Raw genomic sequence first — 15,962 nt, 5'->3', positions numbered from 1 at the left:
TTTCTCAAATATCCAACTCTAAATTTCCTACAACTAAGAATTTTCCTAAAGTGTAAACATCAGGGTAATAAAAAGCCTGCAAAATTACACTCCTCTTTTTTAACAGCAGAAAACAACAACAAAAACTTGGTTAAGGCCAAGTACAGTGGCTCATGCCTATAATCCCACCATTCTGGGAGGCTGAGGCAGGAGGATCACTTGAGGTCAGGAGTTCAAGACTAACCTGGCCAAAATAGCAAGACCGCATCTGTAAAATATTTAAAAATTAGCCAAGTGTTGTAGCGTACACCTGTAGTCCCAGCTACTCAGGAGACTGAGGCAGGAGGACTGTTTGAGGCCAGGAGTTTGAGACTACATTGAGTTATGACTGTGTTACTGTACTCCAGCCTAGACAACAGAGCAAGGCACTGTTTCTAAAAAATAAAAATTTAAAAAATAAATTTGGTTAAGATAAACTGTAAAATTCTTAGCAGTGTAATAAAAATTTATAGTACAAATTTAAAAGTCCAAAGCTTCCCTAAAGGATCTAGGAAATTACCATCCCCAAGTGTTTCTCCTTCTTCCCATTACCCTACTTTCAGTTGTTGCTATGGTTTGAATGTTTCTCCCCAAAAACAAGTATTGGAAGCTTAATCCCCAGTGCAACAGTGTTAGGAGATGAAGTCTAATGAAAGGTGAAAGGCCACGTGGGCTCTGACCCCATGAAAAGATTAATGCTGTTATATCAAAAGTCAGTTCCGTATGGAAGGAGTGGGCTCCTTTTAAAAGAATGTGTTCAACCCCATTTGCCCGCTGTCTCTTTCCCCGTCTGCCATGAGCTAATGTAACAAGAAGGCCCTTGCCAGATGCTGGCCCCTTGATATTGGACTTTCCAGCCTCCAGGACTACGAGAAGTATATACGTATTCATTGTAAATTACCCAGTCTCTTGTATTCTGTTTTGGCAGCACATAAAATAACTAAGACAGTCCCTCTAAACTGTGAAAATGATCTAAGATTTCTAAAAGCTAAGATTTCTGTTTCAAAACTTAAAAAAAATTATGGCTACCATACAGGAACTCCTAAACTAAGTTGGCCTCCTTTAATTTTTTTTTAAATCAAGGACTATTTTGGGAATGTGGTAGGAATACTAAGTACAAAAGAATAATATAAGCAACGCCCCAATATACTTCCTACTCAGCTTAAGAAATAAAATATTTTTAATATACTTGAAATTGCATGTGAATCACTCCAGGATCTCTTTCTACTTCTTTCTCCCCACTGGTAACCATTATACTGAATTTGGAGGTTATGATGCCCATCCGTGCATCTATACTTATACTAAATCTCTATGACTGTTTTTAAACATTCTATAAATGATACTGTACTCTCTATCCTTCTGCCACTTGCTTACTTTGCTCAACTTTTTTAAAAGTTTTTTTTTAATGTTGAAACTTTTATGTAGAGAAACATCTAAGATTTACTGTAAGGTATATAAATCTGCTGGATCTAGGGGAGGCAAGTTCTCAACTTTCCTCAACAATGCCAAAATCTCTTAAGTGCGTATAGAAATTTATAGCACAACCAGCAGGCATTAGGACTCACATTTCTCTAACATCCTGGCTAACAACTGATATTGTCAGATTTATAAATTTTGGTTAATCTGAATAGAGAAAAGTGGTATAAAAATCTTTTTAGGCCGGGCGCGGTGGCTCAAGCCTGTAATCCCAGCACTTTGGGAGGCCGAGACGGGCGGATCACGAGGTCAGGAGATCGAGACCATCCTGGCTAACACGGTGAAACCCCGTCTCTACTAAAAAATACAAAAAAACCTAGCCGGGCGAGGTGGTGTAGTCCCAGCTACTCGGGAGGCTGAGGCAGGAAATGGCGGGAACCCGGGAGGCGGAGCTTGCAGTGAGCTGAGATCCGGCCACTGCACTCCAGCCCGGGCGACAGAGCGAGACTCCGTCTCAAAAAAAAAAAAAAAAAAAAAAAAAAAAAAAAAAAAAAAAAATCTTTTTATATGTTTCAAAAATACGTTTATTGGCCATTTGTGATTCCATTTTTGTGAATAATCTGTTCATATCCTATGCATTTTTTAAATCTCTTTTTCTTAGAGATATTTTGAGGAGTTATTTATATATACTGAATACATATACTATATTGGTTACATGCATTGTTCCCTGTCTGTTATTTCTTTGTTGATGGTATCTTTTATATTTATTCATATATTTATCATTTCTACTGCTATATGCATTTTCCTATAGATCCATTTGGTTTCATTTCCCCTCAGCCTAAAGACTTTAACATTTCTTGTAGTGAAGTTCTGCTGGCAACAAATTATCTCAGTTTTGACTTATCTAGAATTGTCTTTACTTCACTCCCATATTTTAAAGACATTATCACTGGATATAGAGTTCTTGGTTGATTGGGTTTCTTTCTTTCAGCACTTTAATGTTATTCCATTATCTTTTGGCTTCCTTCTGATAAGAAGTCAGCACTCACTCTTTCCCCTGATGTATCTTCTTTCTTAGGCTGCATTTATGACATTTTTTTGTATTTCTGTTTTTCACCAATTTTACTATGATGTGCCAAGAGATAATTTTCTTTGATATTTATGCTTCTTGGGTTTTGCTGAGCTTCCTAGATCTGTGAGCTGTTTTCTATTTGTTTGTTTGTTTGAACAGATTTGGATAATATTTGACCATTAATTCTTCAAATATTATCCCTGCAATAGTATATCTCTCCTCTCCTTCTGGGACTCCAGTTAAAAGTATTTAGACCACTCAAGGCTGGGTGCGGTGGCTCACACCTGTAATCCCAGCACTTCAGGAGGCCAAGGCAGGTGGATCACTTGAGGTCAGGAGTTTGACACCAGCCTGGCCAACCTGGGGAAACCTCGACTCTACTAAAAATACAAAAAGTAGCTGGGCATGGTGGGGCATGCCTGTAGTCCCAGTTACTTGGGAGGCTGACGCACGAGAATCGCTTGAACCCAGGAGGCAGAGGTTGCAGTGAGCTGAGATTGCGCCCCTGAACTCCAGCCTGGGCGACAGAGCAAGACTCTGTCTCCAAAAAAAAAAAAAAAAAAAAAAAGTATTTATACCACTAAATGCCACAGGTCATTGAAACTATTAATGACTTAATCTTTTTCTTTCCTCTGCTTCAAATTTAATGATTTCTGATAACCTGTTTCCAAGTTTATTGCTCTTTTATTGTATTGTGTCCTACCTGCTGTTAATCTGATTTGATGACATTTCAACTTCAGATATTGCACTTTTCAGTTCTAGAACTCCCGTTCGGTTATTTCCAGTTTCCAAATATCTCCTATAATTCCCCATATTTTCACCCATTTTATTCATCTTTTCAAGTAGATTCTTTGATATATTTATCATTGCTATTTTTATGTCCTTGTCTGGTAATTCTAAACTCTGTTTTATCTATGGGTTTATTTCTATGACTAATTTTTTTCTTAATTATGAATCACACTTTCCTATTTCTTCATCTCCTTAGTAGTTGGGGTTTTTCTTTTTCTTTTTTATTTGATTTTGTTTTTTAAATAAGACAAGGTCTTATTATATTGTCCAGGCAGGAGTTGAACTCCTGGGCTCAAGCCATCTTCCTACCTCAGCCTCTTGAGTAGCGGGAACAATGGGCACATGCCACCACACCCAGGTTCCTTAGTGATTTTTATGGTGTATTAAACATTTTGGATCATACGCTATAGAGAGTTTGGATTTGTTATCCTCCTCCTAAGAGTATTTAGTCTTTTCGTTTGTTTGTTTTGAGACAGTGTCTCACTCTGTCGCCCAGGTTGGAGTGCAGTGGCACGATCTCGGCTCACTGCAACCTCCACCTCCCTGGTTCACACCATTCTCCTGCCTCAGTCTCCCGAGTAGGTGGGACTACAGGCGTCCGTCACCACGCCCGGTTAATTTTTTGTATTTTTAGTAGAGACGGGGTTTCACCGTGTTAGCCAGGATGGTCTCAATCTCCTGACCTCGTGATCTGCCCACCTCGGCCTCCCAAAGTGCTGGGATTACAGGTGTGAGCCACCGTGCCCAGCCAAGAGTATTTAGTTTTTAAATAAAAGGTAAATAAATTATTGGTGGTTCACCTTGTTCACACAAAGCCTTATCCCACTCAATGTCCAGGTCCTCTGGCAGCCTCAAACTCACTCTCAGGCCAATAAGACTGTGATTTCCTGCTAGAGTTCTATCTGTCCTGCTCCCTGCAGACCAGGGAATGCCCCAAGGGAAAAGCCATTCAAATGTGGAGTTTATCCCATGTGGTGCCCGTCAGCCAAGGATGAAAACCTCTCCAGTTTCTGGCTACTTTTAGTCACTCTTCAGTGCTTTCCAACTTTTTCCAACATTTATAATTGTTATCAACAGGAAGATCAGCACAATAGAATCTACTCTGCTGTTTCCAAAAGCTGTTACTTTGATAAGCAGAAGCCAATTTTCATGCAGACCATTTTCCCATTCTTATCTCTTATGGTATATGGCGTTTTTAAGCCTTCTTTAAGAAATCTTTGCCCCAGCCAGGGCAACATGGTGAAACTCTCTCTCTACCAAAAATACAAAAAATTAGCCAGGAGTGGTGGCACACACCTGTGGTCCCAGCTACTCAGGAGGCTGAGGTGGGAAGATCACTTGAGCTCAGGAGGCGAAGGTGGCAGTGGACTGAGACTGCACCACTACACTACAGCCTGAGTGATGGAGCAAGACTTTGTCTCAAAAAAAAGAAAGAAATCTTTGCTTATCCAAAAGTCATATATAATTTGTACATTTTATTCTAAAAATATTTTTCTAAAATATTTTCTCATATTTTGGTCTTTAATTCACTTAGATTTCATTTTTTGTGCATGGCTTAAAATGGGGATAAGACTTTATTTTATTTTTCCAAGCAAATAAAGAAATTTTCCCAGTACCATTACTACAGAGTCCATCCTTTCCTTTACAGCTCATGAAGCTGATTCTGTCATAAATCTGGACTCAAGTATATCTCAGTCCATTCCAGGCTGTCTCTTCTATTCCAGTGCTTTGTTTGTCTATGCCTATAGCCACACTGCAATATCTTAATCATTACAGCTTTATAATGAGTCTTGTTAACTGGTGGAGCAAGTCCTTCCACCTTGTCCTTTTCCAGAATTGCTTTGCCTATTCTCAGTCCTTTATTCTTCCAAATACATTTTGGAATTGGTTTTTCAAATCACATGAAAACCTCTGCTAGGGGGAATTCAAATCTTTAAAATATCAACTCTTCTTATCTACAAACTTGGTATATTTTTCCTTTCATTCAGGTCTTTTAAAATGTCTTTATATAAATTTTTCTACAAAATTATATTTTATTATTTACATTAATTATTTAAAATATCTTTTTAAAATTATATTTCCTAAATTATCTTTTCATCTAATTTATCCTAATTTACTCTACCATGTTACATGAATTTTATCAAATTATTTACTAAAGTTATAAACTCTAAGATTGGCCAGGGATGGTGGCTCACACCTGTAATCCCAGGAGGCAGAGGCAGGTGGATCACCGGAAGTCAGGAATTCAAGGCCAGCCTGGCCAACAGGGTAAAACCCGTCTCTAATAAAAATACAAAAATTAGCCAGGCATAGTGGCGGGCACCTGTAATCCCATTTACTCGAGAAGCTTAGGCAGGCGAATTGCTTGAACTTGGGAGGCAGAGGTTGCAGTGAGCTGAGATCACGCCATTGCACTCCAGCCTGGGCAACAGAACAAGACTCCATCTCAAAAATAAAATAAAATAAAATCTAAGGTTTAGTTCATAATACACAATCTTATGGATTATACTAACAGTTTAACACTCTCATTTGCAAATACTTTTTTATGCTATGGATTTACCAAGTAAGTAGCTCATTTATATACTATATACTTACCAAGAAGCTCCATGGTCTCTGCTTTCCGTGTCTGTGAAATTAGAGTCCAAAAACATATCTTTGTAGATTCGACCAACTAGGCAATACATATCTGAAGCAACTTGTCCTTCACTTTGCACCATGGGAATCATAATATCAAGAGCTTTTGCTCTGTCTCCAGGGAGATTTCTCCTAAGGTAGAAAACATTGTTGTTTCAATATACATTACAGAAGCAATACAGGTCAATTCTTTTTAAAAAGCTCTATTTAACATGTTGATTCACATTAGAGAAATTTGCCAGGATAGAAACAATTAGATTTTGAGAGTCCTCTGTAAACCTCTGTCCTAGGCCTAATTTTTTGATTTATCCTACTGTATGTCTACTGGGTCTAACAAGGATTTCTTTTGAGTTTCTGCGTTGATAACGGTGATGGATTTGTACTTACTCATCCACAATCCTTCCGATTTCCCTGCAGCCTATATGCAGGTTCGAGTTGGTGAAATGAGATTAGAGCTGTAGTCTGTGGTTTTGAATAGGGCAGAGTAAGTTAATCCAAGTAGGGACAAAACCCTGACCTTAGGTTTCAATGGCTTTTGCTCCAAAACTTAGCAAACTCATTCACAGACGATACCAAAAATCAAATCAAACCCAACAACTGCTTGATTTCTACATGTGACTAACTGATTATCTAAGGAAGTTGCTTTATGTAGCATGTTTTAAGACAGTATGTGTAGACAGTTCACAAAACCAGATAAAAACCACATAGAGTTATCATTTCTTGGACCTTGAAAATATTATGCTAAGTGAAAGAGGTCAGTCACAAGGGACCACATACTGTACGATTCCACTTATACGAAATGTCCAGAATAGGCAAATCTGTAAAGACTGGAAGTAGATTCGTGGTTGCCTAGAGTTGGGGATTTGGGAGGGAAATGGAAGGGGGGCTGCTAATGGGTACAGGGTTTCCTTTTGGAGTGATGAAAATGTTTTAAAATTTATTGTTTTAACGAAATGTATTTCTTTTTTGTTTGTTTGGAGACAGAGTCTTGCTCTGTTGCCCAGGCTGGAAGGCAGTGGCATGATCTTGGCTCACTGCAACTTCTGCCTCTCAGGTTCAAGCGATTCTCCTGCCTCAGCCTCCTGAGTAGCCGGAACTACAGGCACACGCCGCCACGCCTGGCTAATTTTTTTGTATTTTAGTAGAGACGGGGTTTCACCGTGTTACCCAGGCTGGTCTCGAACTCCTGAGCTCAGGCAATCAGACCACCTTGGCCTCTCAAAGTGCTAGGATTGCAGGTGTGAGCCACCATGCCCAGCCTGTGAAATATATTTCAATAAAGCTATTATAAAAAATGTATCATTTCTATTCTCAATTACTACTCTAAATCTTCTGTCCATGAAATTCCTTTTTATCCTTTGTACTAAATATCTAACACTATGTTCACCTAGACATAACCATCCTTATTCTAGTGAAAACTTTTGTGTGAATGACCATCTGGTGTTGAGTGTATTTGCTTAAAGATAACATCATATTCATGTAACTTTTACAATTCTAAAAAATATGAATAGCAAATACAAACTTTGACAGAGCAGAAAACTGTAAGAATTTAAATATATCAACAGTGTGAGACTTTTTTTACTGAAAAATAAATCAGAAAAAAATAAGAATGTGTGCTTCCTATATTTCACAGGGTTGAAGCAGATATGCTAATATTACATTTTAATAGGGACTTCCTGCAATGCTGCAGTAAACACATTCCCTGTAACGAAATGCAGGTTACACAATAATATGTTAACGCATTCTGGAAGGGAACTTTTTCTTCTTACCTATTCAGTGCAAATGCATAATGAAACTTCACATGGTGATGGGAGGCCAAATCAAAGGTTGGCAGTTTTTCTAAAGTCTCTACCAGCTTCACAATAGAATCATAGTCCTTTCAAACAAGATGAGAATAGCACAGAATTAAACCATTAGGAGAAAATTCTGACAATAACATGTCTTTTGACAACCAGGTATCTGAATTCAAGAAACGCATTAAAAAGACATTAGAATCCAGAAAACACTTTGAAGAACCTAGAATAACAGTTTTTGTTTTTCTTCTAAAAGGTTTAGATCATATATATATATAAACATTAGAAACATAGTTACCATGTTGAACAAAAACTAAAAAAGCAAAAGAAACAAAAACGCCAAGCATGATAATGCTCTGCTGTCTAAATATGGGTGGTTTATTTCTCCATAGAGCCAGATTCCTGGTATGCAGTGTTCTAGCAATTTCAGGGAAATAAAAATGTCAAGGACATGAGGCAATTGGTTGAACTTCTGTTACAAGTAGCAACACAGCTCCATGTCACATGAGTAAGCACTCTAGCCACAGGATCCTATGTGCCACAGCCCTCCATGGATATGAGTCTGTCTCAACCACATGAAGCCTTTACACAGACCTGAAAGGCTAGGAATGGAAAGAAGAAACCAGATGTCACTTAAATTTTACTATTAAAACCTAAGAGCAAATCCCTAACTTGGAGAGGATTTTATTCTACTTACCCTATTTTTAAAATTTTAAGACATGTCAATAAAAATGATATAGCCTGTTAGTGTGTTTTACATTACATATTTTTTAAAGTTATTTCTATAAGTAATCAATTACATATTTTTTTCCTTCGGGCAAGTTAGATTCAGCACTATCAATTTCAAGCAATACAATTTCAAGGGATAAAAAGTATGTCCAGAAAGCTCTAAAAATGTCTGCTATTTGCCAAAACAAAGCTTTCACTGACAGGTGTGCCTGAGGCGAACAGTAGAATAGACTGTGTCCACAGGTTCGCTGTGCCAGCAGATTTTTCTTTTTGTTCTTTTGGAGGAAAAAGTCAGGCCTTTACCATACAAGTCTTTCACAATCACTGATGGTTAACTCACATGAGTCTTTTTCATCCATCATAAAATTATAGGATGGAAAGCTTAAGAGAGTCAATAAAAAATTACGTGTAGTAACATGAACTGCTTACCAGCAAAGTGAAATTTGAGGTTAATACTCCCTTATCCCTCCAACATTTTACATGACAAAGATTTCACTTTAAACATCTTCTCACCTGGATATCTCTGTAGGAAAGTAACAGATTTATGACAATATCTGCTGTCAAGACTTCGATATTATCTACTCGCTGCCGAATTCTTGCCAACTCAGCTGCCAATTCTTTACCAGTGTATAAATTACGAGCTTTCCTGATATCATTGAGTATAGATTCCCGGAAATACTGGCTGGTAAAAACACACACATTTCAAAGAGTTTGACATTAGAAATGATTTCAATTGAAAGCAATAATTTTAATAAAGAAATGAATGATATTTGCAGCAATAGCTATAAAGCATTTGTAGCTTTCAATTCATTCAGATGCCTTTAGTAAATATCTTACATATCTGGCATTATTAAGAAATTTAGCAGCCAATGTATTTCTTTTAATACTCTGCCTTCAGAAAGAATTAAAGGTAAAGGTACTCCGTATTAATAAATTTTCCTGCAAAAAACCACTTAAAATGCCAAAACTTTGTTTTCCATTTTACTGTTTCCAGTATAAATTGTTCTAAATAAATTAGATGTACCTATGATTTTTTGTTTGTTTGTTTTTTGTTTTTGTTTGTGAGACAGAGACTCACTCTGTTGCCCAGGCCAGAGTATACTGGCATGATCCTGGCTCACTGCAACCTCCATCTCCTGGGTTCCAGCAATTATCTTGCCTCAGCCTCATGAGTAGCTGGGATTACAGGTGTGTATCACCATGCCAGGTTAACTTTTGTATTTTTGGTAGAGACAGGGTTTTGGCATGTTGGCCAGGCTGGTCTCGAACTCCTGATTTCAAGTGATCTGCCTACCTCGGCCTCCCAAAATGCTGGGATTACAGGCGTGAGCCACTGCACCAGCCATGATGTATGATTTGAACATAATACAACCTTAACTTTCTGACTCAGCCTATCATTTATTAACATAAATAATTGTTCTTCACTGAAAGAACAATTAGAGTTAAGAGTTAATTAAAGTTAAAATGTTCTTGCCCTTACACTAAAAGTCCTTGGACATTTATCCTGGTAATGTTTCTGTACTTGCTTTGTATATATTTTTAGTTCTACCATCACTATAAAGCAGTTAGTAGACTTTTTAATTTTTTGCTGATTTCAACTTGTCCTGTTGTTGTTCTGTGAATAAAATGTATTATGTGGCATCTATTTTATCTACTTGGAGGATAATAAACATTTTCCCCCTGGTTCTTAGATGTATACTAATATCTCAAGAGCACCTGATATCATGCACAAATAAAGAAGTAGAATAACACTTCATTATCATCAACAAATGGCATTATTAAACTTTACCTAGAACTTGCTTGTGCCACCTTCAAAAGTTGAATAAAACGATCCACAAGAGGTAAGCAGATGGGTCCAAGAAGCAGCTCGAAGTTCGGTTGCATGAGCTCTGTCAACCCCTTCATGAAGCTGCTGTCACAGCAGTAGACCTTGTTATGTGGCGTTATCATATAAGGAACAAAGGTGTAGTTCCCAGTGCACATCTGTGGAGAGAGGAGGCACCGGGAAGTGGGGAGCTGGCCTGGAGACACAGCACAGATGGTCCCATGTCTTACTCAGTTTTAATAATTCCAAATGCAAAGGGAAATAGAAAAGCCTCATTACTTATTTACGACCTATGACAATGAAAATTTCCCCAATTCCTTTCATTGCTCACTTCAAATAATTAGGACTTACAGATGATACCAAAAAAAGAGTGGAACAGTTTCTATCTATCAATTAAATATTGATTCACCATTTTCAAGGCCAGGGCACTACATTACTGCTGTTGGAAAACGTAGTTTAAAGCATGGCCTTCAGCCTTCAGGGAACTTATAATTTAGTCACAGGGCGCAGCATACATATATGAAAATGCTACAAGCTCACATTTGAAGGGCTTCCTACATATAAGGTGATGCTGCAAGTAGGTCCTGCTCAAATCCACTCCCTGGGAGGCTGCTCTCTCTCTCTGTCTCCCCACTACTAAAACGACAGGCCCAGAAGTTATCCCTGATGCTTCCATTCCCTTTCCCTTCCATATCCTGTCAAAGTCCTATCTGTCCTGACTTCAAAATATAATGTCATATTTGTCCATTTCCCTCCATCTTCTCGGCCAGCACTTTAGTCCATACACCAATGGACCTGGCCCAAGCCACTGTCATCAGCTTTAACTGGTCCCCCTGCTTCCACTCTTGTTCTCTAATTCACTCTCTACTCAGCCATCAGAGTGATCATTCAACACCCTCCCTCAGATCACTTCCCGCAGCTGCTTAAAGCCCCATCTCTTGCTCTTGGGAGGAAGAAGAAACTGCAATGCAATGTACAAGGGCATGACTATGCAGATCCTGCCCCTCTCTAACCTCAGCCCTGCCACTCTCCCCTCGCCCACTACAACCTGGGCTCACTGACCTTCTCTTGGTTCCTGGATGACGCCCAAGTGAGGATAAACTGGTGCAAACAAAAGCAGAGTGGGAATGAAAGTGGAAAGTGAGTTGGATACCCTGAGTAAGCAAATATGACTAGAGCTTGGAGCTCAGGGAAGGGAACTAAATGCAAAGTTAAGGATGTTAGACTGTACATTCTGGGAAATGGAGAATCATAGAAGGATCCACAGAGGGAAAGAAAACACAATCAGCCGAGTGTGATGGCTCACGCCTGTAATCCCAACACTTTGGGAAGCCAAGACGGGCAGATTGCTTGAAGCTAGGAGTTCAAGATCAGCCTGGCCAATATGGTGAAACCCCATCACTACTAAAAATACAAAAATCAGCCAGGTGTGGTGGTGCACACCTGTAATCCCAGCTACTCAGGAGGCTGAGGTGAGAGAATTGCTTGCAGTGAGCCGAGATTGCACCATTGCACTCCAGCCTGGGTGACAGAGCGAGACTCTGTCAAGAACAACAAACAAATGAACAAACGAAAGAAGGAGAGAGAGAGAGAGGCAGAGAGAGAGAGAAAAGAGGGAGGGAGGAGGGAGAGATGGAGAACTGTGCATTTTCACAATGCACTATCAAAATACACAAATCAAATGCACAAATCAAAATGCACAATCAAAACTGCATTTTGGCAGCCTGGGCAGGTAACAAGATGCACTAAAGGAAAGAGAAACAAGGTTTGAAGAGATGAGGCAGGAAGCTACACAGCATGACCAGGTCGGCAGAGGTGGCGATAGAGAAACAGACACATGCTCGACTGAAGAAGGAGGAATCAGCTGGATCTGGTAACTGATAACACAATCTGAGAAAGGGTAAGGCATCAAAGGCAACTCTGCAGTCCTAAGGGGGACCGCCTATACAGAGTGGTATCATTAACAGAAAGCAAGAATTCAGAAAGCAGAACCAGACTAAGTTATCTATGAACACATGACTCTTCGAGACACTTGTATATCAGGTAATTAATCAAAGAATCTGAATTCTAGTTAAAATATGAGAAGAACTTCAAAAGGTTGAGATTTGCATTTGGTGGGATGGGGTGAAATGTTCACTTTTAAAGAGGTTGGGATTGAGGTGGGGCAAGATACCTAATGTGAAAATGTCCAAAAGAGAGCTAGTAATATGTGATTGAAACATAAAATAGTTTCAAGCCAAAATACAGACCTGAGAATTATTGGATATGGTAGAATCAAAAGAAGTGGGAGAGACCTCCATGAGAAAAATCATAGAAAAAGGCAGAGGCCGAGAACTAGAAAGAGGTATGTGGGAAACCCGACTACTGCTATTACGCGGAACAAAAAAAGTCCAGGTTATCCATTCCTAGCCATATTAGCATACAGAGAATAATACAGCATTTCTCTTACCCTTAGCACTTAAGTAATAGGTACAAACATGTATTCACCATGTGCGTGTGCCTGGGTGTGAACAGTCATAAGTCAGTGGGTCACAACCTACAAAGAAGCTGCTGTGGCCTTCATGTTAAAAGTGAGGAGACAGGTAAGGCTTAGAGAGATCCTACATTTGGTCTGTGACATGTTTGGCTCCAGCCCAGGGACCTCTTTCTCTAGAGGGCATGTCCTTCCCACTAGGGGGGTATGCACCCTCCTGAGTGGCCTTTACAGCAGACATACCTGCTCTCTAACCTTCTGTCACTTTCTGTGGGAACCCTGCATGAGCCAAATGACTGTTCACAGAAAACAGACAAGAAATGCCAAATGCCCTTATGACCAGACTTCATTATTTATGACCATATTACCCTTTAAGGCTGCTTCTTGTATGTCAGGTAATGAAGCAGAAACCAAACCTCACTTCCAGTTAAAGCATGAGAAGAACTTCCAGAGAGTGAGATTTGATTTGAAAATCAAGTATGCTAAATTGTTCCTGTCTCAGGTTCTCCTCCATGGAACAATAATTAGAAGAGGAAACAATAATTGGAAAAGGGAAAGTGAACATGTCCTGCTTCTAAAATGTTACCAAGATTCCACGCCACATCCGCCCAATTTAATCCTTTTACCCAAGCTACTGCTGAAGCAGAAAAGAAAGGCAAGGATACCAAAGAGGCTGCTTTCCAAAGCATCTGAAGCTTCAACTATGAGAATTGTTCTAAAAGAACGACAGAATCAAACACTATTGCAGATAAGCACCATAACTCAAAATTACGAACGAAAATCATCTGAATCCTCCAAGTCACAAAATGAGAACAAAGAGCCAAAAAGCCAATAAAGCAGAAAAGTGGTATCAGAGTTTAAGCTGCTAGATAAAATTATGTATCCTCAGAAGCCTTAATACTACATACATTAGTTTATCAGACATTATTATTGAAATACGGGCAATGGGGAATACTGCACCTGTGTAAAACTAATTCTGGGGGAGAATGACTCTCAGATGTCTGGGTGTGTGTTAGGCAGAGGAGAGGTAAAGGGGTAATAACGAGTACGCAAACAGCAGAGAAAAGCAGTTCCTGAAACAAACCCCATGGTATAAGGCTTCAGAATCTTTGCTGAAAATACCTAAGCATGCTAAGGGTTTTCCCAAGTTCTAGGCTTCAACGCATTCTTTGGAGTTTCTTTCCCATGTTTCTAAGGCAATCATTTTTTTTTTCAACTTCCTATTGCCAATGTCAGGAAACAAGGCGGGTGATAAGCTACAGAAGCCACATGGCTACAACTGGGCCTGAGCTAAGAGACAGCCCAGTGAGTATGCAGTGGGGGGAAAAGCTGTGTGACACTGTGTTTTTCAATAAGATATAACTGCCCAGAAAAGCACTTTTGCAAAATGATGAAAACTAATAGTATGGGAACATTTATTTCCCAAGTTGGCTCACATGTAACTTAGAAATGTTATTTCTGTATTTGCTGTGTGCAGACTGCCACCAAACTCATAGCATGAAATAGCTGATAACCCAAAGTAAGTAACAACAACTCCGATGTGATCAAGAATAGACACCTGAAGTGGAACAATTGCCTTTTATTAATAAAATACTCAATCTAAAATATTTAAACTTGCTTCAAAGACCTTGTTTCCTTAAATTTCAAAACACTGAGGCATGGTCATAAAATGACAACACAAGCTATAAAATCCCACAGCTCAAAATCTAGTCTTATTCTAATTCATAATTCATTTTTGTTGTCGTTGTTGTTGTTATTCTAATTCATAATTCATTTGTGTTGTTGTTGTTGTTGTCTCGCTCTGTTGCATAGGCTGGAGCGCAATGACATGATCTCGGTTCACTGCAGCCTGCACTTCCCAGGTACAAGTCATTCTCATGCCTCAGCCTCTCAAGTAACTGGGATTACAGGCGTGCACCACCAAACCCGGCTAATTGTTGTATTTTTAGTAGAGATGGGGTTTCACCATGTTGGCCAGACTGGTCTCGAACTCCTGGCCTCAAATGATCCACCTGCCTCGGCCTCCCAAAGTGCTGGGATTACAGGCGTGAGCCACTGCCCTGACCCCTAATTAATTTTTTTCACCGTTTAAAAAAAACCACAAAAATACTCCAATTCTGTTTTTCAATTTTTAGAAACTACATTAAGGTAAACAGAAGTGTGTGTTGAAAATGAAATGAGCTTCTGGAAAGAAAAGCTGTCAGCATTCAAATGTATTGAAATAGATGCTTGAAATATTCAGCTTTTTATAAGAACATTCAGCACCTGAAATGCAACAGCTGTCTCTCAAGTCAGGGGGCAACTTCTTCACAAGGTACAATATTTGGTCTTTTTATCAACCTGCTTCTCCACAAGTCCAAGCTGGGCTAGGCAGGACGGACTTCCTTCTGCCATTCGGTCTCAGGGAGTGCTACCTTCTGTGAAAGACACTGACATAATGGCTACCCTCTCTTTAGCACATCACCTTACGTTCATTTTCTAATTTGTCTGCTTCTTTGTTTGCTGATTTTCTACCAGTTAGACTGTCTACACAACAGTTACACATGTGCTTGTTTCCACTTCCAGCCTCCCCCGTGAGAACCCTGAGGCACCAAGCCCGAAGCCTGGCACGCAGTGCATGTCCAATCAATATTTGTTATAAAAAAAAAAAAAAGTGTGAGATAAATTAAACAGTTTAACACCTTTAACAAATTAAACAATATTTAAAAACAGTGCATTAAAGCATGAAGCAACAATTGCTCATTTCCTGTTGAGATAGGAAGGATAAGAGTTTATAATGGCAGCATTATTTACGCTGAAATATGTGTCTGCCCTGGTTAAATCTTAAGCATATGTTTTAAAATTACTTCAGAGTTGTATAATCATTACTAAAAAAAAAAAAGGTTTAAAATTTCTGATTTAAGGAGAAATGACCAATTGTATTACTAATTTTGTCATCTTAAATCAAATCTTGTGCAGGCTTTTATAACATATTGTGTATTATCTTCACTCCGAGTTGCAGGGGTACATTCTTTAAGGTTTTTAAATACTGGCTTACTTTCTGAAATAAATGTACAACCACTGGCCACAACCATTGGCCTAACAAGGCTGTCTCCACTTTATATTATAATTCTTCTTCACACAGCATTTTTTTAAATTTAAAATTTACTTTTCTCATGTTTTCACATTTGTTTAATTCTGTGTGGAAGGCAGGAATTCTGTAGTGTAGTCTCA

At 38.9% G+C, this 15,962-nt stretch overlaps 1 protein-coding gene across 4 annotated transcripts in view; it reads right to left on the bottom strand.

Moving 5' to 3' along the window:
- Nucleotides 1-15,962, bottom strand: part of MAP3K5 (mitogen-activated protein kinase kinase kinase 5) — a 245,182-nt gene that overhangs the window by 133,443 nt on the left and 95,777 nt on the right. For all 4 annotated transcript variants that reach the window (XM_050787912.1, XM_050787910.1, XM_050787911.1 and 1 more), the window contains 4 exons: nucleotides 10,241-10,434; nucleotides 8,965-9,133; nucleotides 7,699-7,805; nucleotides 5,891-6,061 (listed from right to left, as the gene is read on the bottom strand). In XM_050787912.1, the coding sequence (XP_050643869.1) occupies nucleotides 5,891-6,061; nucleotides 7,699-7,805; nucleotides 8,965-9,133; nucleotides 10,241-10,434 (641 nt within the window). The remainder of the gene's footprint in view (nucleotides 1-5,890; nucleotides 6,062-7,698; nucleotides 7,806-8,964; nucleotides 9,134-10,240; nucleotides 10,435-15,962) is intronic.

This window comes from Macaca thibetana, chromosome 4 (assembly GCF_024542745.1).
Source record: "Macaca thibetana thibetana isolate TM-01 chromosome 4, ASM2454274v1, whole genome shotgun sequence".
In the NCBI taxonomy this organism is placed as follows: Eukaryota; Metazoa; Chordata; class Mammalia; order Primates; family Cercopithecidae; genus Macaca; species Macaca thibetana.
The sequence above is the reverse complement of the archived record's forward strand: the minus strand, read 5'-3'. Positions and strand labels throughout refer to the sequence as shown.